We start from the raw sequence: 23,468 nt of genomic DNA, 5'->3' as shown, positions 1-23,468 counted from the left end.
TTAATTTGCGCTTGAATGCATTGCCCCTCAATGAGTGCTTGTGCTCGTATCTGTGTGAGTAGTCAGGTTGTTCTGGCTGTGAGTGTGAGTGTGGCAGTGCTTGTATCTGTGTGTTTTGGATTGCATGCACGAATAATAGGACACGGCAGGAAATGCCAAAGAAAAAGCGACACACACAAATCCCCTCTGCGGATTGCAGCTGATGAGCGTCCTCCGCCCAGTCAGCATTTGCTTGACAGCGTGTGATCCGATCCGGGCCATTGCTCATATTTGACTGCGGTCGTTGTCGGTTGTCAGTTTGGCGATCTATACGGGAATGAGCAGAACAATTACCGTAAATGTCGGTTAAACACACATATATATTCTGTGATTGCAGCGCACAAAAGCAATCCAAAGCGCAGGCTTAGCTTTGTTGGCATTATTTGGCTACCCTCTATATACTACAGAATATCTCGAATTCGATGCCTTTTTAGGCATTGTTGTGGTGGTTGTTTAGGCAACTGTACCCACCTTAAAATTCTTTAACATTACAAACCTATACTCCAGTGTACACTTTCGAGACATTAGATATTCAATGCTCATCAGACTGGTACATTTTTGCGGTGGTTCCTGAGCTTCACATCCCGTTCAGCTAATCTAAAATTTACGCTAGGGTTTGCTAGGGATATGCCCAATTCTCCAGCAGAATAAGATGAAATAACACCATCCACTAATGCGCATTGATTTTCGCATTTCCACTGGCGTCATTTTCCATTGTTATCCGTCGCTCTTGTTGTTTAGCAACGGCTCTGATGGTTCCGACGGTGTACTAATAGCAGCGGATGTGGTTAAAAGCATTTGCCCGGCTACCTTTTTCATAGACCATTAAATTTGCATTTGCTGACGCTCACTGGCGCGATTGGCTGTCGGGAAGGCTGCCATTTCCATCTTATTCTGAAACCGGGGAATTTGGAAAAAGGACTAAGCGGCAAATACTCGTAATCGACTTGGTACTAAATACTTAAAAAGCTTAAAAGCTTAAACTTAAATAAATACTTCTTGTCAGGTCTTATTTTATTAATTTAAAAAATATAATTGAAATTATCAGATTTATCGAGACCAAAACATACTAAAATTCTCTGCCAAAACGTTAGATTCGGTCGCACCGAAAATATATCTTGAAAGATTAAGAACGAAGTGGTGATGGCAATTGCACTTAAGATATTACATATTACGCTGAATTCAAATATCACAAATTCCCTCCGCCTAACTGCATTGGGCATTTCCTCTTCAACCCGCAATTCAAGCAATATTCTTCTGCGGTAAATATTATTCATTAACTGCTTATAGTGGTTCACTTCCATTGGGCTTATATGATTGGAGCTATCGGCCAACATTTCCTCTTGCGTCTGTATGACGTATGATTCCTCCTCTTCGTTACATAGCAGCGAACTTAACTGCATTTTCACCACTAGAGTTGGATGGGGATCATCATAGTTGTTCCACTCTCCGGGACGAATTGCCATATTAAAATGCAGATGTGATGAATAAGAATCATGCCGACTAGGGCGAATAACTTGCAAAATGTACACACATGGTTTATGCACCATCCAAATATGATTGACCTGGTTTGTCAACTGTTTATCACAGCTTAACAGAATTGTCGTCAATAGTGAGGCATCCATGTGAGGCCAACAAGGGGTAGCAATTTGTAAAATGGTCACATATGCTTGTCGTACCTTCCAAGTTGGATTGACCACACGGAATAGTTGATCGAGGCATTTAATGTCTTCGCCATACTGTGCATCATTTTTGAAATCGTTGTCTACAATGAAGTAATTTCCCGGAAGCAGTCTCTCGTCTTTTTTTGAGTGGCTTGTCAATTCACTCGCCTTATGTCCTTGGATGTAAACTTCTTCCTTTGATAGAAAGATATCACTATCATCCTTATCCTCTGCAAGCAGTTGCCTATGACTATCAAATTCATATTGATCTTCATCACCTGAGGATATACTCGATTCATACCCTGTTCGACTTTGATCATCTTCTTCCTCTGAAGTGAAGATATCGTTATTATCTATTAGACTGCTTTCGGTTATCGTGTCATCGCTGCCTGTGTCAGAGCTGTAGCATTTTACACTGTCATTATACACTAGATAATACCTGGGTATTATGTCTTCGAAGTTGCACAGTGTTATATTATCATATTCATGATTTTCCTTAGACATCCTTATTTCACTTCTTCTTTTGGTTGTGCTATATAAAGGTTTCGATAAATGACTTGTGTTACTTTTCTGCACTCGGCAATTTCGGGACTTACTGGCGCGTCGCGGCAATTTCTTTAACTTGTCTAGAATGCCTTTATCTATCGGTTTAACAATCTCGGGATTCAATAGAATATGTACCTTATTATCGTGGCTGAATATTTTATTAGGTTGTTGCCGCGTTACCATATTATTGTAACATCCAGGATCATTGGTATCATTACGCAACTTCGATTCATATCGTGTATCTGAAATATTGTTTTTCGGAGTTAAAGGTTTCGGACGATTTTTCATGACCGGTCCTTCAAAAAAATTATTTATGTCTATTCCCAAGTCCGTGATGTGTTTTTTCTGTACGCCAATAGTTTGACTATGGCAATTTAGCCAGGTCGTTGCACCTTCCTCGCTAAGTTTATAGTTTTTGACATTTTTTACTTTCTGACTGACGCCAGTCAGCGATTGCCTTCGACCTAGACCATGGCTTACATTGCAAGTGGGTGTTTTCTTAATTGTTTGACCCTTAACCTCTTTTCTGTTCCTTATTGTCTCGTTGGCTATTATCTGTTAATAAATGAAAATCTGTTGAGCAAATGAAAATAAATGAGACAAAAATTCAAAATTTGTAACTTACCGACATGTTTTGATTTGGTTTATGTATATCCTACGATTGCTAGTGATAGAAAAATCAAGCCTTGCCGCAAAAAGTAGGCATCTATGAAGTGAAAGCAAAATCATTAAAGTTCAGAATGCGTATCACTTGTTTTCGGGTACGCATCTCTGAGCGAGCCCCTTTTATAAAATTTGAAATCCTTTTAAAGCATCACCGTCATCACTGACAAACGGTTGGCACGTGCCCGATGCATAAATCGAACTGGGATGAGTATTGTCGACATCTGCTTCTGGTCTGGCGCACATGAATCATTCATGAATCGTTTTGGCACAAATGCAAATCGTGCAAATCTTTACAACAAACAAAAGCCGCCCCCCTACATCGAGCTCGCCCGCATAGCGACACGAAAACGCGAGCTAAACAATGTAAAATGTTAAATAATTATTTAAAACAGTCAAATGGGAGGGTTGTGCGGGAACGGACAACAATAAAATGTTTACTGTTTACTTTTTGGCAAATTTATGGCCTAATGCAGCTGGCACTTGACCAATACTCTCCCAAAGGCGATTCAGCAACAAAAAAGGACTATGCGAAAAATCATTCACACTGCGGGCTGGCAGTTATGTAAATAACACAATGCAACATAAGTGATTTGCATTATATGCAAATAATAATACCACAAACATAGTTTAGAAAATAATGCAATGCTTTAAATGCTGCACATAATTCATAAAGCGATCTTATTTTATGACTAATAATCTCCGATTTTTCATTTACTTCTAACGTAATATTAATAATGAAAATGACACATTAGTACTCCCAACCAAGAAGATTGCTCGTTCTCGCTGAGTACGCTTGTTGTGTTTGCCAGTTTAGGAGGCAAATCAAAGGCCCAGAATGGCGACCACAATAATCAGGGTGGCAAACAAATCACGGTATTAAATTAAGTAACACCTTCGGCAGTGCAAAACATAACCCAAGCCTCTAGCAAGTGGAACTAAGGAAGGAAAGCTGGACAGCCAAATGTTTGACTCTGGCACATATGGCCTCAAGAGTGGAAATTTTAAAGCAATGCGAACCAACCTGGCAATTATATTTATGTTCCCATTTACCAAGGGGCACTCTGTTTACTTGAAAGCAATTAAAAGCAAACCAGAAGCAGGAATCCAAACATATACACCCAACTCTGCCCACCTCCACCCACTCCCCCGATACTTCATCATATTTGTGTGCGAATATTTGCTTAGTTCTGGCCCCAAGATAGGGGTTGAGTAGCTGGGAAAGATGGTTTGGGTGGGGCCACTCCGACTGAAAGGCCTCGCAGTAAAATGGCCACTCAGGAAACGAACTTCGTTTATTGTGTCAGGGATATATATCTTTTCTGAATTGTTTGTCTGAATGTACGCTAGCATCCCGGAATGTAGACCGTGCCAGCGAGTCAGAGCGATGCACAAATAACCTACGGGGCCATAAAAGAAATACGTTTACTACGTACTAAAATTGAGTAAACGCTGCTATTACACAGGCAGAGCACAGCAGTCAGAGATCCTTGGATCCTCCTAACAAGTTTTTAGCTTTCAGTTTCCGTTTTGTCCCTTTGTCGTATTTGCTCTATGCTGCGCTCTATTATTTTGAGTGCACACAACCTGCTGCAGTAAAGAAGACAACACAATTTAGAATGGATCTCTGAATGGGCATACATTCAATTTGAATTGTCCATTTTAGATTGGGGACTTTGGCATTGCCCATTTGGGGTTCGGTTTCCCTGTCTCATCAATTAATCTCGTTTGCAGCGTTTGCTCAAATCAATTAAGAACTACCACACACCGATTGACGATAATCGAATTAACCCCGTTTTGCCTGAACAATATCAACCAGCGATGGAGTTAGCTAAACCTGCTTATATCAAATCGTGAGGGGAACATGAACTACTGATTAAGCTCAATTTTCACACACCTGACGTATATCGGTTTAGACCAAAATTCAAATGTACATTTCGACTTTAACAATCATCAGCTCAGCCAAAGCTTTAACTTGAGGCTAATGGAATGGAATGAAGAACATCATCCAACCACCTGACTTGCCACATTGCCAACATTTACATTTGCACAACAGTTGCGGGCTCGGATTCGAATTCGGTGAGGGCAAGAAGTGAGATACAGATACAGTTCAAGATACATTTTAAGCAACAATCAAAGCTTTGCATTCAGGGCATCTCCTCTGATGGAAAAAATTTTCGATTTCAAGTGGTTTACCACATAAATTTGCACTTTGCTTTGTTTACAAAGCCATTGAGGGAAAAACAGTGAGATAACAAAGAAATTGGGGAGCAAGTGAGACCTGCAATTGAAAAAGGTAGAATTGAAAGGTCCTACAGGTTATTCACAGTTAAGTCAGGCTATCCAACGCAGTACTTTTTATTGAATTTTATAAAATGTTTAAACAGATATTTGTTATAAATAGTTGACAATTTAATAAATGGTTTTTAGTTGCAGTCAAAATTTTATGTGCGCTTTGCGTCCATGAGGTATTTTTTATACCCATTGAGGTGAATATCATTAACATGTTGATAAGAAAGACACGCTTATCCCATCTTGCTGTTTGATGGTTTAGATACTTTCTGTCGGTCTGCCGTTCGAGTTTGTTGTGTGCTCCTTGATAGCGATTGTTAGTTGAGCTTATTAACTTTGTAATCGATCACGTACCTTTTGAATCGATGGGACTTCCGTTGGTGGACCAACAAGATGGGCACTCAACTCTTTGGGATCGTTTGTGAGATAATGGCGCGAACGGTTCAGCAAGTCTTCAGACTTCTTAACATGTCTTAATAACATTGCTTTTTTCGTGCTGCATAACTTACTGCCACTTTTATCGAGTTTTTCGAGTTTATTATAAATAGTGTGCAAGTCCAAAAATATTTCAGCTATGTCCCGATCCATTGCTTCCGCTTGCTGACTATACGTGTCCAGAGATTTTTGGATACTATCAACCTTCATTTCGATCGCATCATATTTGTTTTTTATTTTGGGCAGAATTGCATTTACAATGCTATTCACAGTTAGGTCGACATAGTTTGGAGGTGTTGGAATCTCTTTAACGGTGTTCCTCACGATTGCCTCCAATTCGGAAGTGCTTAAATCTGACTGAGCCTTCAGAGAACTGCTATCGATAAGTGGTTCTTTTTTCTCCAGCGCGATGTCATCATTTGTACAAGTATTATTTGTTTCCGACATATTTTGGCCAAAGGGATACAATTAAAATTAATTTTGAACACAACAATTTTGTAAGAGTTAATTATTTTGAAATTGAAACTGACAAATTTTTCTGAGCTATCGTAAAGTTGGAGACAGTTTTATTGAACATCGGATATTCTATAATTTTTGTGTTCTTGATTAATATTTCGTTTTTCTTTTTATGTAGACTTAAGCAAATATAGATTAACATAAAATCACCTTACAAAATATTTCGTCTAAGAGCTTTGCGACCGTCAAAATTTACGTTGTTTTTTTCATGTACAGTTCGTGTTGAATGCAATTTTCTACCAAAAATCCTTTGCAGATTTCACTGATTTATTCCTGGGCCTCGGGGCCTAACTCAATTGCCTAAATGGGAAACTGCCCGCTATTTCCTGCATGCAGTGCGCAACCATTCACTTAAACCCACTCATCTGGTTCCGACTCGCCTCTGCCCACAGTCAACCATATTTTGTACCATTTTTATGGAGCATGCTGGCAAAAAATTGCCAGAGCAGAGCTGACTCGAGCCCAGCCGAGTCAATTCGATTCGAGTGGTCGATGGTGTATGTCGATGGCCGGGTCCGTGGAGAGTTCAGCGGGACGCTGAGCGCTGTCAACAATCACGAACCAATTGTCTATAAATACCAGCAGCGTTAAAGCAAACTCATTCGGAAAGGGCCGTAGTTCGAGGTCCTGAATCAGAACCGGGCCCACTGGGCCCCCTTACTGAAATGGGGAGCCCCGCTGCGACTTCCGCCCTGTCCTTTTTCATTACATCGCATGTAACTTCCGGTTTGTTAAAGCGACACGCACTGTGCTCTGGTCCTCGTCGTCGTCCTCGTCCTCGAGCTGAATCCAGTCACCAGTCCTTTGGCACGGCTGCTGACAACCATGCCAACAGAAGCCCAAACAAGAGACGGACTCACGAATGGCTGAACAGCGATCATGAGTCTACATAAAGGAGGATCATCCAAAGTGCTGACTAAATACTAAGACTACTTAAAAGTTTTATAACATGTGGAGTCACAAAAATAATATACATATTCAACAATCAAAAGATTAAATGTTATAGGTCATATTCTATTATTAAATGGATTGATAAGCTAAAATATTATAAGCTTACAAATATGAACAACATTTGAGGCAAAGCTCTGTCCTTTAAAACACGTTAGATTATTTACACAAAGATACATTTTATTGGTAATAAATTGAATAGCTTAATTGCAATAGCAATTTTATCTCCATTATCAAAGTACGCTTCACGCAATCATCTCTATGAGCAACGCACACTGGAATCGGCATTGAGCAGGCACAGCTTGGCTCGGGTTTCCGTGTTCCATCTCCTGGTGGGTCTGTCCGGCCCTCTGCGAATGCCGATTCCCGTATCCCCGTAACCTCGGGCACGAGTGATTCAGTGTTTGTCCGCACGTTTAGAACTGGAAATGACAAATTCACTGTAGGTGGGCCCAGCGACGGGATGGCGCTGTCCTGTCCCCAAACTCATCCCGCTTAGCTCCGCCAACACGTTTGCGACTCAGCAAACACCATCATCAATTTCCGTGGGGAAATCACACAGAATTTTTGCACAAACAAAATGTTTGGTTGGTCAGCGGCAGCAGGAGAAGCTAGAAAAAACATCGAAATGCCCACGAATTTTTGCATGTGACTCTGCGGCGAGTTTTTATCTTTCGTACACCAGTTGTATTTCGAACTGCGGCTTAGGCCCGCGTGTATATGTGGAGTTGGGTTCATTAACGTTGCAATTCATCACCTCCGCTTGGCTCATATAACGCTGAAATAATTATCATCTACTTACAATAAAATGATTATAATTAGCGCTCGCAATTAAAGGTGATTGATTATAAGTGAACGACATTTTATGTTTTAATAAATTAAATTAAATAAATACACAATAGTACATGTCAATTACCTTAAGCTTAAATTTAAAGCTTGCATAACCCACCAATTGACCCATTACATTAGAGCCACCCCGAGCTGTGGCCCAATTAGTCGCAATTTTCGCTCATTTGTTGCACTCACTTGTTGGGGACCATAAGTCCCGAAGTCTCGACCATCAAATTATGATGAGGAGCGAAGTGAGGGTCACAACTTTATATCTTTGGCAGTAGTTCCTGCCGGATGTCGATCTTCTTGCTCTTGTTATTGTTGGCCATAAGTAATGCCGGTTCGGGTAATTTGCGTTTTACTTCTGGTGAAGCGTAAAACTTTCAAAAAGTCATCAAAAGTTATTTTAGGCGGACCCACCTAAGTCGAAGCACACAGCATTTTGCCAGCTCTCTGATTTTTTCCTTTGCATATGTTAACAGAGAAATTTTCAACGCTCGCAAGTTGGGCACAACTTTTAAAGTCTTCTCACTTTAGAGTCCATTTAAGTGGCCATAATTTAAGTTGGGGTTTTGGGGAAAAGTCGGGGCGCTGTTTCAGCTAATTAGCCAATGCCAATGGGAAACGCAACGCACTAAACGTAAACTCGATTCGATGCTATCGGGTTGCGACTACTTACATTCTCCCATCCAATTGCTTGTTTCTGCTTCGCTCACTCTCGCCTCTTGTAATTGCAAAAGTTTATCTTTATCTCATCCAACGCAGCAACTCGCAGCAGCAGAAGCTACATCAGCAGCAACTAAGGCGGCAAATGGTCGCATTAAAGTAATTACTTTCGCTGCCCTGTTCGCATGCAAAGCCAATGCTACATGAGACGAAACCAAAACCAGCGAAAAGAAATGAAGGATAAGGAAGCAGCTATATAATACCCATTGATCATGAGTTAACCCTTTTTTTTTTGGTAAAAATAAGTTCTGACCTAAAATATAAACCACTTGTATACTTTATAACTTATTTTAGAGCTCAATAAATATTGATTTATAATTAGCTGCGACCATTTGTTATAAAGTCATCTCTGTGACGCTTGTGATTCACAGTACAGTAAACACTAGTTTACTAGAAACGTACATGCAATATACAAGCAAAGGGAAGGCTACAACATGGTAATGAGTTTAGTTGTTCACAAATTTGTTTTCCAAAAGAAAAATAAACTTGGGATGATAGAACCAGAGGTTAAATGATTCCCATATGGATATTCGTTAAGTTTTCCAAATTCGGGGTAATCAATCAAAGGCTTTCTATGTACATCGAAATAAGCTGTTTATACCATCTGAACCAGTGATGTTTTAGGAAGAAAGCAGAAAGCTATAAAAGCTGCTATAGAAGGATCTGAATGCTTCTTGCCGATTTAGCTCCTTGGCTTGCTTTATTACCAACTCACATTCTCCACTGATGACAGTCCCCCACTGGCACCGCAGCTGTGCCCGATGCGAGGGCAGTCTCACTTAAGAAGATTAAAGACTATTCGTTAGTGGGACTGCGAGTGCAGTATTTCCCATTTCCTTTTTCCACTCGCCAGCTCAATTTTCCGTTTGCGTCTTTTCGCGGTCTGCCTATATGTATGTATATAACCACTGGTGACAACTTCATTTGTTTGCGGCATCTCTTACAATCAGTTCCAGGAGCCGCAAAGTCGAATTGCTTTTTATGGATGCTGCTTTCCCGCTTTCCACTTTCCAACTGGCAGAAAGGTATACAGTTATCCCTTTTAGGGTCTGAAATTCAATTTTTATCTGCGTTTTCTAGCTATTAAGTTATGGAATAAACATGCATTTTAAAGATGGCACGGTATCAGAACTACCCTCTTAAGCAAGATGTTTTGCACACCTCAAATAATAATCCTTAAAAAGGAGCTCAAGGTTGTATCTATCCTGTCATCGCAAACAATCGCATTCCCCTGGCGACATCCCTTTCCACCCCCATCTACTTATTTGCAAGTATCCTTGTATTTTCATCTCCCCCCGCTAACACATTTATAGCTGAAAACATATTTCTGCTGCATTTGTCGCCATTCCGTTCGTCAGCCAAAATGCAAATATCGCACTAAACATAAATCGAAGCATTTTCAATAAATTCCCACAGTGTCGACGACATTTCTCTAACTCTTACTATGACGGCCCGCCGCTCCGCTGTTCTATCTCTCATCGAAACGAAGCGAAAAATAATAAAAACTAAAAAATGTTCAACGAAATAGCGAGACACGAGAACAATGTGTTTCACTATTTGCAATTGAATTTGGCACTCTTGATTTGCTGCACCCCACATTTCCCCCGCCAAATGTACCAGCCATCGACTCCTGAATTTTATTTGCAATAGATGCCGTTTTCGTTAGAAAAAGAACTGAGCGGTTCGAACAAGATCCGTTGAATTGAATTGCGCTTTTTAAATTTTTCGTTTGTAAAAGCTTAATAATAATATAATAAATACAAATTAACGAATTATAATTTTGCTAGCTTTGTATTCATAGTTACATAGCATTTGGTTGGGAGGCAATATGAAAAAATAACACATTTTGAAAATTATTTATCGAATTTTTCTTCCGTTATCCATATTAAAAAGTTATTTAACATTGCTCCAATCCTTTAGACCTAATGTAAATTATTTCAAGCCATCGCCAAATCGTATAAAAGTGTTATAAATTTATACCATTTTACCATTTTCTGTCTCTCTTCGAATACATGTTCTGCTCTCTTATATGCGGGTTTTTAAGAGTCCTGTTGCCGGCTTTTAGCTCCAGTTGGCCTGACTGTTGCTCCACTTATTGGCTTCGTTGGCAGCCGATTTTCCTTGGCCTACCGCAAGCAGAAACTTGGTCAACATTATCCGCCTCTCCACATTCAGCTGTTTCCCTAGACTCGCTGAATCGGCTCTCTTTTGTCCCCATTTTCTCTCATTTCCCCAAAAGTGTTCTCGTGGCGCTTGGGCCTCGTTCGCCATGGCGCTCTGTGTCAGTTTGAGTTTATGTCTTCATCGGATTGGGTCTGCTGGAAATTTATTTGCATGCCGGTCAGGCCTTGCCCCTTGGAGTATGCTCTATAAATTAAACATAAATCAGCTGCACGGCAAATCATTTGATTTCATTTGACGAAGCTCCCTGCTTTGCATTCTAGCTGGTGACACTTAGACTTGTCTCACGTACTCCTGCATGGATGGGCCTTTAGGTCCGAGGTCCAAAATGACTGGAGTTAGTCAAATAAGGGCAGAAGTTGATGAGTGAGTGTCAAGGGTCACAGGTCATTGGGGTGGGGTGTTGGAGAGGTGCTCCAATGGGTTGAGACGGCATTGATAAGCAAATAGCCATTTAATGGGCCTGAACTGAATACTCAAAGTAATCAGAGTGATTAGCTGTGAATTAGGTTAGGAGCTACGCTTTTTTTGTTCTGTCTATCAGGCTTATTATATTCTGGGTAGTACAAAAATCGATGATGGCACAAGGTACCCCAAAAACAGCCACCAGCGATATATGCATCTATCAATATATAATATTTTATGGTGCATTTTCAAGCAAGTTTACGATGCGCCAAAATGAAAAGTTTTGAAATAAAAATGAGGGGATGGTTATGTGGAAATAAGAGCTTACATTGTTGGACAGGTTGACGACAAAACAGACAGCCACGTGTGGCCATAAAAACTGGTACACCGAATGTACGTTAGACGTCGATTGTATTCGGCAAAGGTATTTTAGGTTGCCTGACCTAGATTTAGCTTAACTTGTTCATCATATAGTAAGGCAATATTATCGACCATTTTAATGTTTTTTGAACATAACATAAAAACAGTCAATATTATTTTACATATTATTTTTTAAATGATGACTTTTTAATCGCCTCATATGAAGCTTTGCTTATTCTTAAAAAACGCAGTGGCATAACTGGAAAAACAGATTATATTTAAAAAAGGGCAACCCTCTTATCACCAAGCAATGGCGACAAATGACTACAAATACAGTTCCAGAAAGCCTTTATTGCGTGATCTCAAATTCTTTGAATTGTACGCATGATAAGCATTTATAAAATCGACTTACCCAACTGATCAGTTGGCATTCCGTCAATGGAGATCGTTGTAATCGGAATGGCATTCATTCTGCTGCTATTGGCACTTTTTCCCCTACTGGGGTCAACGCAATTTCTTGATTCGGAATGTGGTACACGCTCTCCATTGAAGCTTGGACCTCGTGTAGTTAACGGCAAAGTCGCGGTTAGAAACTCTAGTCCTTGGATGGCATTTTTGCATACGTCGAGTAATCAATTCATTTGCGGCGGAACTCTTATATCTCGAAGTGAGTACATATACATTTTTCTAGAGAAATTTTAATTTAATCATAAAAGTTGTGTGATTTCTAAGTTGTGAAAATATTGATTCGATTTTTGTTTTAAGGACTGGTACTAACTGCAGCTCACTGTTTTATTCCGAATACCACAATGTAAGTTTTGTTAAAACGAAAAACTAATAAATATGGATAAAAATTAATATGTGGTTGTCCTCTGCAGCGTTGTTCGTCTGGGCGAGTTTAATAGAAAGCTAAAAGGATATCGAGAGGAGCATCAAGTGGATAGGACCTTTCAGCACCGCCTTTACGATCAAAACACGCATGCCAATGATATAGCCCTACTGCGACTGCTGTCCAATGTAGTTTATAAAGGTAGGCTTGTTTGAAATCCAATATATATTTAAATTTAGTCTTTTATTTTTGACCTCCAAGGCACCGTATGGATTTTTAACTGATTTTCTTTAATAGCGAACATCAGGCCTATTTGCATTATGTGGGATGTGTCGTGGAAACATCATATCGATAGCATTAAGGTGTTAACTGGCACTGGATGGGGAAGAACTGAATCGATGCATGACAGCAATGAGCTTAGGACACTGGACATTTCGCGGCAGCCTTCAAAAATGTGCGCGTTTGGCAGCGTTTTGAGCAATCAATTTTGTGCCGGAAATTGGAACAGCAATCTTTGCATCGGCGATACTGGTGGTCCTGTGGGAGCAATGATTCGTTATAGAAGTGCATACCGCTTTGTTCAAGTAGGTATAGCCATAACTAACCAAAGGTGCCAGAGACCTAGTGTATATACTGATGTCATGGGCCATATCGACTTTATCCGTCGTATATTTTTGTCGCAGAACGGCAACGATAGGATCCAGACGACACTAAAGCCAGATAAAGAGCCGGAATTCGATTGGAATAATCCTTATCCTATACTCTGGTAGGCCTCTTACAAATAATGTGTTCTTATTATATTTAACAGGTCATAAAATTAGTTTAAGGCCATGGTAGCTCATCAAACTACCTTCTTATATGCTGACCTAATTGTGTTGCATTGAAGAATTTTTAATTTTTGTTAAGTTTATGAGCAAAAAACCAAAATTACCGAAGCTATAGATGCTCCAAGCCCGTTTGCTTGCATTTAAGCCCAAATATTTAAGCCTGCAGCCAATATGGTGGCTAACCCCTTAATAGAACGTGAGGGATTTTTTGCCACGTCATTGAAAATACGCAATAAAATCAAATCATGCTCAAAATTTGATGAATATTCATGGCATTAAAAGCTCTTGAATTATTAACGACGAGCATATTCAGTTGGCCAAATGCTCTTCGGCAAAAGCACTTGCCCATCCACACCCCCTGTGTGGTAACCTCATGCATATTCCCGTACTATCATCTCCGTCGAAGGCAGAAAGTGTTCAATAATGAATTTTTGACAATGCTTCCCTAGCAGCGGCGACCTCGAGTAACCGGCAGAAGGTGGAAAAGCTGCAAAAAAAAATGGTCTGTGAAAGGGGGCTAACAACCCTTAAATGGGTCTGCAATTTCACCTTTGCCAGGACTTTATAGTGAAGAGTCATTGAAAAATGCTTTTGGCAGAGTGCATCCGTCTGATCCCCAAAACTGAAAAGAGCAATGCAAGTGAAAGGGCCAACAAAGGCGCTGATTAGACGATGGAGGAGACAAAAGAAGGAAAATGTCGTCCTGGATGCATGTTAATTGAGACAGAGGAATGGGATTTGTGTCGAGCGTATGCAGAATGATTCTGCCTGGAAAATTACTCTTATTGCTCTTCTTACAATCACATTTCTAAGAAGTCCTTAACTTGCATGTGTTTTAAAACAAATTGTTCTCTCACGAACACATCGTTTTCTTAAACTTTGTAAGCGCAATGCCTGCAAAAAAAACTCAGAAAATAAGTTCTTGACAGGCAACAATCAATTTTTTTAATATTATTATTGTTTATGTTTACTTTTGTTTCATTGGACGCACAAAAAGCTAGACTGTGTAGACGGCACAACGTGGGTGTAGAGCCCACACATTGATATTTCGTTTTAAAATCATAAAAAAAATGGTATAAATTACTCATAATCAAATAGTCGAAAGTCAGACAGTTGTTAAAAAGGTGTTCTGTTCACATTAAACAAAGAGCATATGTTTTATTTTATAACAAGTATAAGCGTTGGACTTAGTAATTACAATAAGAGTGATTCATAATACCGAATATACATTTTAAACGACCTAATATATTTCAAGGCCACGTTAAATGAACAAACCCATTTAGTAAAGTAGCAACAGAAATTGAAGAAACATAAAAACGAAATCAAATTATGACTTAATTATTGCTAAACGCCTATTACCACAAGGACACAGATGTTCGGTGTCATAATGTTTTCCTCCCCGCAGATAACCAACCTCTGCGGAAAGTTGATTTCGCAGCAAAATAAATACTCGTAGCCCAGAAATATTTGTTACTTGAGTAAATTGGTCACGTCGTCGGTTTCAGGTATAAAGCGGATATTGTAAAATTAAATTGATTCTCTTTTGCCCGCCCCTTTTTCTTCGGTTTTTGTAGAATTTATTTTTCGATTTTTGCTTTATTCGCATAATGAAAAGCCGCATGTATATATTGTGGGCAGAATAAATAAATATAGATGTTGGTTCATCATTCGCATTTTCATCAAGAAAACGTTACAAATTTACGTGACAGATTAGTGAGTGATAGATTGTGTACCAGGAAGCAGAAAATGGCAGACGAGGAATATATTTTTAATAAATTTCAAATGTATTTCAAAGCTTAACTAGAAGAGCTTTGAGTCCTGCCGCTGAGCTTGTGCTCTGCGTCCCGATGTAAGGACATTTATCAAAATGTTGAATACAAATTCATAACAAATAGGTAAACTAAAGGCTATTCAATAATGTATAGGTTTGGTACGATAGTATTTAAATTAAAAGAAATACATTTTTTAAACAAAATTTAGCTTGCCACTTGTTTTATCACAACAGTCAAAAGTATGTCCCCTCAAGGACAACAATTAAAGCCAGATGTGAACTATTTTCTTGCTTAAGACTAAATAATTTTGAGTTTACAGCAATAAGTTAACGGCTTTCCGCATTTGTTCATCAATTAAAAGTATAACAGCATAACCTACCACCATTCGTTTCAATTCTATTCAACCACTGTCAACAAGCACATCAAAATATAAAGCAAAACAAGTCCGGGAAATCGGGGAAAAAACCGTAGGAAAACAACGTGAAAAACACTTTCATAAATGAAGGGGGAGACGCTGAAGGAAGCGCAACAATATGTTGCAATTTTCTCCCAGCGCGTTGCAACAAAAGTGAAATTCTAACATCACGTAGGATGTACAAGCAGCGAAAACAAAGAAAAAATGAGAAGTAAGAGCATCAGTATCGGAAAAAGCCAGAGCCACGTATGCGAACGTTTGGCGGCGGGTTCTATGATTTTCCCATAGGTAGGTATTCCCATATATGACCATATCGCTATGTGAGTGTGTGACGGAGCTGGTGTGTCCATCGCAGTTGCCGTGACAATCCCAATCTCAACAAAAACAAGGACCTCGCGGGCAACTGCTGCAAACAGTGAAACGAATCCAGTCCTAGTATCACGATAATTGGTACTACGCGAGTGAGTTTCTCCTCACATCTTCCACAAGGCAATATGACCCACGCCAACGGCTGCGAAAGGAAACAAGAAAAACGACCAATCCAGATATTCATTTTCACGAAAGGCAACAAAAAATTCGTGAAAAGTGATCTACATTTGATAAGAATAGATACACTAGATCTCCGATTTCAGCAATATTAACTTATATAAGTATGTTGTCAGTAAATAATATATTTATTTTGGATTCCTGAGTATAAAGTGAAACAAAAGATAATACATAGATCCCAGCTGAAAATACTTTTAAGGTTAATCGTGTTTACACACTTGGAAACACAATTGGCAAGGATCCTAACTTGTGTGTAATCTGAAAGACACTAAGCGCTAATTTTCGGCTGTGTTATTTGGGCCAAGTGCCAGAAACAAAGGTGTTGACTGTGCTTGCCAGGCTGCTAAACAATATATATTTAAAGGGTTAGAGGTTTTCTTAAAAGGTCAGCTTAAACTTAAGTATTAGTAAAATTAAATGCATTTCTTAAGAGATGCACATACATACTTGATCCACAATTTGTAACATCTTTAGACAGTTCAATTTAAAGTAGACTACATTTAAATTGTTTGTCCTAGCAATTTGGACAAGGAAATGTGGGAGTTGAACAAACTTTCTATGTAGGTTGTTGTTTTGAAGTCCTGTTATATTCTTTTTCCTGTTTTTATAACAAATGAAGCATTTCGCATTATGTTTCGTTACTCCCTAAAAGCACCACACAATTTACACACACACATCCGCGAATTCAGGTTCGCTAACTGTCAGCAAATCCTTTACATCTCACATGGACACGTCAAAAACCACATTTATTATGCAGAGATGCAACTTGCCTAGGAAGTTGACGACGGAAAGCTTTTTAGTTTGCTCCTGTATGTTTTTAGTTTGTGCAGACTGGAGTAGTAAAAAGAGTGTGTCTTTTCTTATATTCCGCTGCTTGTACAAAATTAAAAGGACTCGCATAGATGGGTTATTGTAAGGGTTTAAGCCTTAACTGAGCAAAATGTGCTTGGTTAATCTGTCTTTGCATGTATAAATAAAGAACAATTTTATACTTTAGCGCCATTTTAAAATTTTATATTTTAACACATTTATACCCAAACATTTAACTTCTGTATTATTTATTATATGAAGATACAACTTTAGTGCTTTAAATTTCACTGAAAAAGAACTTTTTCAAAAATTTTATATTTTATTATTCATATCATTATTTCTTATTTATATTGGTGTTTTATGGTTCTATTTTAATTATAGCAGGCTTGCGATAAGCGCAAATTATTGAAAATAAATGTTAAATGTCAAATGTTGTCGTTTCATACTGTCGCTTCCCTTAAATGATTCAATTAAAGAAACAATTTGCATTCGATTTTAAACGATTTTTATTTTCATTTTAACTTTTTCCACGACAACAATTACTGCTGCAAATAAATTACATTAAAATAGGCAGGGGAAACTGAACGATGCTGTAGACAGCGAGAATTTAATGTCAGTCCTGTCGAAATAAGTTCATCAGAGGACACCCAATATTGGTTGCGTGAACTGAAAATATTCGATATAAAATGTTTCAGAAAGGTATATGCCACTTGGAATTACGTAGAGACTCCTAAATTTTTCATATTATGGCTCTATGAAAATGGTGTTTAATTATTTATTTTTGTATGTAATTTTCTTTTCTGCACATTAAGAATTTATGTTCTTCGGTATTCGATACTAATTTCAGTAATTTCAGAAACCTGTATATCCCGAGGGCTTTGTAATATTCGTTCGTAAAAATCCACAAATACATTTCCGCTTCTGAGTGTCTCTGATCGTTATGTTGTTTCAGTTGTCTTTTTAATTTGCATATCAATGGGCAGCGATTCGACCCGTTTTCCTGGTCGCGCCCAAAATGCATCCATCAGCATTTCCATATGTCGACATCGTCATCGACAGGAGCGGAAAGGACAACACTTTTGCCCAGTAGCGAAGGCAATCGGGCAATTTGTTGTTGTCATTTGGCACCTGTAAAGTTGTGCGCTGGACTGCGCGTTTTAAATTCATTTAACCGCAAAAATGTCAAGCCGCAAAAGAGTTAATGCCACGCCCAATGGCCGCAGCTTCCCCCTTTACGACGATGCTGAATTTAATTACTCAAGTGGCAGGCACATAAAAAACGTCCGGAAAGAAGTTAGTATTGGGAGCGGATTACTATACACATACAATTGTGTGTGTGTGGGTGAATTTATAGCCATTGAATATAATTTTTTTCCATGTGACTTTCATGTCGAGCAGCAGCATGAACATTCACCAAGAATGTCCAAGGACGGATAATCAGAACAACAGAAAATCTGAAAGAACAATGAAACATTTTCCTTGATTTTATATCCCCTGTTGTCATGAGTTTTCCTTAACGGTTGATTGTGAAAAGACAAATGAGTTAAATGATATTAAGCGGAAATTATATTTATTGTATTTATATACGAAGGTCTTTTCAGTGGCATTTTAGAGAGCACCAATTTTGGTTATACATTTAGATACTAGCCGAACGACTGTACTATATATCTGATAGAACTTACCACTTTTAAGCTTAATGCCAAAAAAACCCAACAAACTTAGGGAGATGCACGAGAGGGGAAACTGTTGCCATTTCGCCGTAAGTGGCAGTTTTTCGCATCCCAGTGGGAGATTCCCCTGCTGCAGGCATTTGCTGCTGCCTACCGAGATCCCGACAGAACTCCCCGGTTAAAATATTCGATTTCTGGCACTTGCCAGCCAACTCTTTAAATATGCATTATGTACATTTGTAGCACGTCCCGAGACAGAGGTTTGGAACCGACCTAGGGGATCGTGAGGTTGGGGAGGAGCCTTCGGTGCTAGTGCCTAATGGCACTTAAGCTTAGGCATCTCCTCTGGTGGATGGGATGCCCGCAGCCCATGCCCCCCTGCTCTCCTGCCTTTTGGTGGTCCTGGACCCACTATATCACCGCTGGTTCTGCTGGAACGTGATTCGTTGACGCCCTACGACTTTGCTTTGGTTCCGCATCTCGCATTTTTGCCTAGGTGCAAATGCAAATTTCAGGAAAATCAGATTTCGTCTATGGATTCCATGCTACTCCTGCATAATTTATACGCACAATGCAAGCATCCAACAGTTGGTGAGGGATTGCTCAAGAAACGGAAATGGTGTAATGGCGGATGTAATACAGATATTCCAGATATGTGCTATATTTATACTATTCCTGCATGGCGGTAGGAATAATAGGTTGGAGAATAATTAGCGAAAGCAGGAAACTATGATAAATTTATATCTACTTACATAAATCGTTATCAAAATAAATTCTTAAATTTAAAAATTAACATCCTTCTTCTCATAAGTTCAGAATTGTCTAACATACTTGCATACCTTGAAGGTTTGATTAAATGAGAAAAAAACTTAAATAAGTATTAATATATAATGATTCGCTTCGTATTCGTAAGTATTTTTTTCCGATCAATAAAATCAATTAATTAAGTTCAGTAAGTTAATCCTTGCTTTTTGTTCATTTTTTTCCATCCGATTGCTTTGTTATCCCAATATTTTTTTCCTATCTGTGTCGGTGTCTGCAGTGAAAAAAGGGAAAAACTCTGAAATGACGCCACTAAAGTCCGTGCTGCATAGCCGCGGGCTGCATTAACACAATCTTTGTAAATAAGCTTTTATCCGTGCCACGCAGGAGCATCTCTCCACCCATTTTAAGCATTTCTGTACCACCCAGTTTTCCAGCTTTCTCTGTTCTTCGCAGACGTATTGTCCAAACCGAGTCGAAAGGGGCTTGCTTTCTCTTTATCTCTGGGCGCTGAGGCTTTTGTTTGGGCAACAGCAAGCGAAACAGACGCCGCGGAGCCGCAGCGGCGCAGGGTTCAGTTGGGCAACGGGGCGTATGCGTAATGTTTCCACTTTTTGTCCATACATATGCCTGCCAGTGTGTATTTGTGTTGAAGTCTTTTGTGTGTCGACGGTTGTAATTATTGCTACTGCTACCGCTACCGTCGTTGCTTTCCTTTCGCTTTACCTTCAGCCATATCGTTCCGACATTCATACATATATATACATGTATATATATATATAAATACGTATAGAAACACACATACTTCTGGTCTTTCTTTTCGGTCAGAGCTTGTTCTGGGTTTTCTACACTTCGTGGCCTGGCAACTCCTTGTATCGCCTCTGCGGCGCTTCGTTCAGTTTTTCGAGCCTTTTGTCTGCGCTAATTAGCACAGCTTGTGGCCTTTTCACTTAAGAATTGCCAGCCAGCTCTGGTACAGTAAAGAAAAAGTGTACGAATGTGGTCTAATTTTCAGTGCTTTCCATATTTTTGATTTTTAACGGGAGATTTGAAGTATTTTTTGAAACTATACATCATAAATTTTTTTGTATTTTTCTGCAAAAAGCTGTTAAGTCCACAGTTTTTATTTAATCAATATCAAATTAAAAAAAAAATAATATAATTTAATTTTTTGTATATTATTATTTATCTAACATATTACGTAGACTGCCTTGAAAATAGTATTTCCTGATTTATTGCAATATATTATTTAAGACACTAGCAATTTAATTTATTTTCCTACCGAAATGGTAAAACTTCTTAGTTATTTTGATTATTAAATACTGATGAAACATTACAAAGTTCGAAACTATTTAAACCTAATATTATGTATAAATTAGGGCTTCAACATGTCACTTTAATTGAGTCTATTTAGTCTCCAGCCTACATTCTCTTATACACCCTATTTATTTCTATAAGCCGTCGGCGATACCTTTATCCATTTAGCTGAAACACATTCATCAGAACGCTTGTGTGTGCGGCTCTATCCCTAAACTGTCAACTCAACATAATTTCAATTCCACAAATTCTAAATCAATTAATGTTAAGCTCTATCCGAAAACTTCGAATTTTTTGTGCGCCAGGGGGGCTTGTGAGGCGGGGGATGCACTGCCCTAAATTGGAAACAACAAATGTCAGCAGTTTTATGTACTGCAGACCACCACCGGCAGCAGCAACAACAACAACGTCAGACAAATACAATGTATAAATGATGATGTGGCTGATGATGAATGCACAAGGATGTGCCTGTGCGAGTGTGTGTGTGTGAGTTCGAATAAAACGGACATCCCTCCGTGCGTGTGTATTTGTCTATTTGTGTGCATGTGTGACAAAGTGAATACGAAATTTGCATACGTTGGCTTTACGACTGAAGGGAAAGAGTTTGCCTTGGCTACCAATTTACGAGCAGATCACCCAAATTGAAGGACTATCCGTCTCACTCCGCCGGACGTGTGTGTTTGTTGGTCTCGTCGCTTGTCATTTCGAATTTCCAAACATTTCTCGCAAAAAATAAACGATTTCAGCTTGAACCACTTGATTGCGGTACTAAATTAAATTATGGCGTTACTGAATACAGAATACATTTTAAATTTATGTAAATTTCGGTGCAAGTTTATGTTCATGCAAATGTGTTTATAGTATACAGAATGTTAGAAATCTCTAGAAGTGAATGAGGTTTATTTGGAGGAGAGACCCAGACAAGAGATAATGAAACTAGCATTTGTATTCTATCTCCAAGTTCCCTTTGCTGTTAATTTATATATATAGATATATATATATATATTTTAATTTTATAAGTTTTTAATCTTTAAGTGTAAGCATTTTTTCTATCAAGGGAAAATAAGTATTTGGATTAAATTACACATAAAACATTATCGATTATGTAACTGATAAAGGAAATAAAAGCGGCACGCTTATAATTTTCGTTTCATCTCATTTTCCTTTCAGGTAACTTTCGTAAAACACTCACTTTTATAAACGAGCCCCAGCCATCTTTTGGTTCAATGCTTTTTCAGCCATTTCTGGTTAGCCTTCGTTCACTCGATTTCCACCTGAGTGTCTTGAAAAGCAAAGCGTAGCTCATTACGCAGTCTATTTGCAATATGCTTAAGTAACCAGACTCCCAATCCCCAGTTTCCCGGGCATCCAGTTCCGCTGCACCAGCAACTCCCACCGCCGCCGACCCACCCACAACTCCACAGAGTGCATTGTAGTGCCACTTGGTGGTCCTGGGCCCTCTTTTGCGTCCTGGGGCGGCCCGACGCTGATGTTTTGCGAGTGCTGCGGTGAAAATTAAAATTACTTTGGTTACGTCAAATAATGTTGCCTGCGGCGCTGTCCAGGACTCAAAACATAAAGCGATGGCAAAGAAGAACGGGTTGCCCAGAGGAGCGACGCAAAAAGGATGCCAAAGCCAGCATCTTCACCGGCAAAAGGCAACAATTTATAGTGGCCACCGAAGAAGGTATAGTGATAAATTTGACATGGCCAGCGCACAGACCCAAAAGGCAGCTGCGAAGAATGTAGTTGTGGAAGGCAGCAAGTGCTGCATTCCATCCCAACGTTCTCTTCATCAATTTTAATTATGCCCAAGACGGAACAATGGCCGCATTCTAGCGATGATATGGTTGGCAAGTACAAAATTGGAGAGTAAAGTACTTTACTTATTTATATATTAACTAGCATTTAAACATAAAACAGATGGATCCACCCTTCTTTCTCCTGGGAAACTCCTTGATGATTTATATAATAGTATCGATATATATAAGTTAAAGTTATGCGCCCTCAATTGTAATAAAATAATCCACTTTAATCTTAGCTTAATTCTCAACTACTACGCCAACTCGTATTGCAATCATGCTGGCGTTTACCTCCTTTCAAATCAAAGGGAAAATTTTTATAACGAGCTGAGTTTGTGAAAGTACACAGAGGAAGGGAGAGACACAAACTACTTGCATGCAATATTTTATGGTAATTTTATGCAATAAACGTTGAAATGTTTGTCATCAATTTTCTTAACTCATATTTCATGTGCAACCCACCCACAAATTCTCCCACTTGCCCCACTTAGTCAACAGAGTCCTGCACTTTCTTCGCGCGGTTGGATGGAATTGAACGCCAGATGAAAGGAGCGGGTAAGCCGCCTGAAAACTATAATTTCAAACACTTTTTATTTTAGCCGTTGTCTTCGCTAAGCGCCCCCCTTTTCCACCCAATATACCACCTTTTTCATCCAACTCCGTCTCCATCCAAATGATTTTACGGCAGACGCAAAGTGCATCTCTCTGAAAAACAGGGTAGTAATATAATTGGCACTCCAGTTAAATATGGTATTCAAAAATAAATTTTAATGCTTTTTATAATTGCGTTGTATGTCCTGTTTATACCTTCGATCTCATCTTTAAAAGGGGAGGTACTGTTAAAATATTTTAATGAACACCCAGTATGAGGCATCTCTATTCTGGGGTATCTTGTATTGGGGATGGTTCGGCCAGAGTTCGAGTGGTGGAGCTATGCACTCTCCGTTCTCTGATGCCGGCCAATTTTTATTCGCTTCTCTTGGTTTTACCCTCACCTAATGTGATTTTCTGCGAATAAAAACGATAAATCTATGGGTAGTCCGATGATGATGATGACTACGGGAGGTGCGGCTGTGCTTGGCAGGGAAAGCGGTTTCGTTTTCATTCTTTCG

The 23,468-nt window shown here is 39.1% G+C and overlaps 3 protein-coding genes across 4 annotated transcripts; 1 reads left to right on the top strand and 2 right to left on the bottom strand.

The window, feature by feature from the left end:
- Nucleotides 1-1,061: 1,061 nt before the first annotated feature.
- On the bottom strand, nt 1,062-2,940 carry LOC6611311. Its single transcript, XM_032727772.1, has 2 exons — nt 2,875-2,940; nt 1,062-2,804 (listed from the first exon to the last, which is right to left on the bottom strand). Exons 1-2 carry the CDS (start codon nt 2,878-2,880, stop codon nt 1,062-1,064), a joined length of 1,749 nt encoding a protein of 582 aa, XP_032583663.1. The 5' UTR covers nt 2,881-2,940.
- A 2,306-nt stretch (nt 2,941-5,246) lies between these two features.
- LOC6611310 lies at nt 5,247-6,215 on the bottom strand. Its single transcript, XM_002035821.2, has 2 exons — nt 5,559-6,215; nt 5,247-5,507 (listed from the first exon to the last, which is right to left on the bottom strand). Exons 1-2 carry the CDS (start codon nt 6,084-6,086, stop codon nt 5,463-5,465), a joined length of 573 nt encoding a protein of 190 aa, XP_002035857.2. The 5' UTR covers nt 6,087-6,215; the 3' UTR covers nt 5,247-5,462.
- A 5,400-nt stretch (nt 6,216-11,615) lies between these two features.
- On the top strand, nt 11,616-15,398 carry LOC6611309 (serine protease grass). 2 transcript variants are annotated; one of them, XM_032727830.1, is made up of 5 exons: nt 11,616-12,273; nt 12,372-12,417; nt 12,485-12,636; nt 12,733-13,019; nt 13,119-15,398. In XM_032727830.1, the coding sequence occupies exons 1-5, from the start codon at nt 12,045-12,047 to the stop codon at nt 13,203-13,205; spliced, it is 801 nt and encodes a 266-aa protein (XP_032583721.1). In that variant the 5' UTR covers nt 11,616-12,044; the 3' UTR covers nt 13,206-15,398. The 2 variants fall into 2 exon arrangements, with proteins under 2 accessions (XP_032583721.1, XP_002035856.1); XM_002035820.2 differs by having other exon boundaries at nt 12,733-15,398.
- The last annotated feature ends 8,070 nt before the right edge of the window (nt 15,399-23,468 follow it).

This window comes from Drosophila sechellia, chromosome 2L (genome assembly GCF_004382195.2).
Source record: "Drosophila sechellia strain sech25 chromosome 2L, ASM438219v1, whole genome shotgun sequence".
Lineage (NCBI taxonomy): Eukaryota > Metazoa > Arthropoda > Insecta > Diptera > Drosophilidae > Drosophila > Drosophila sechellia.
The sequence above is the reverse complement of the archived record's forward strand: the minus strand, read 5'-3'. Positions and strand labels throughout refer to the sequence as shown.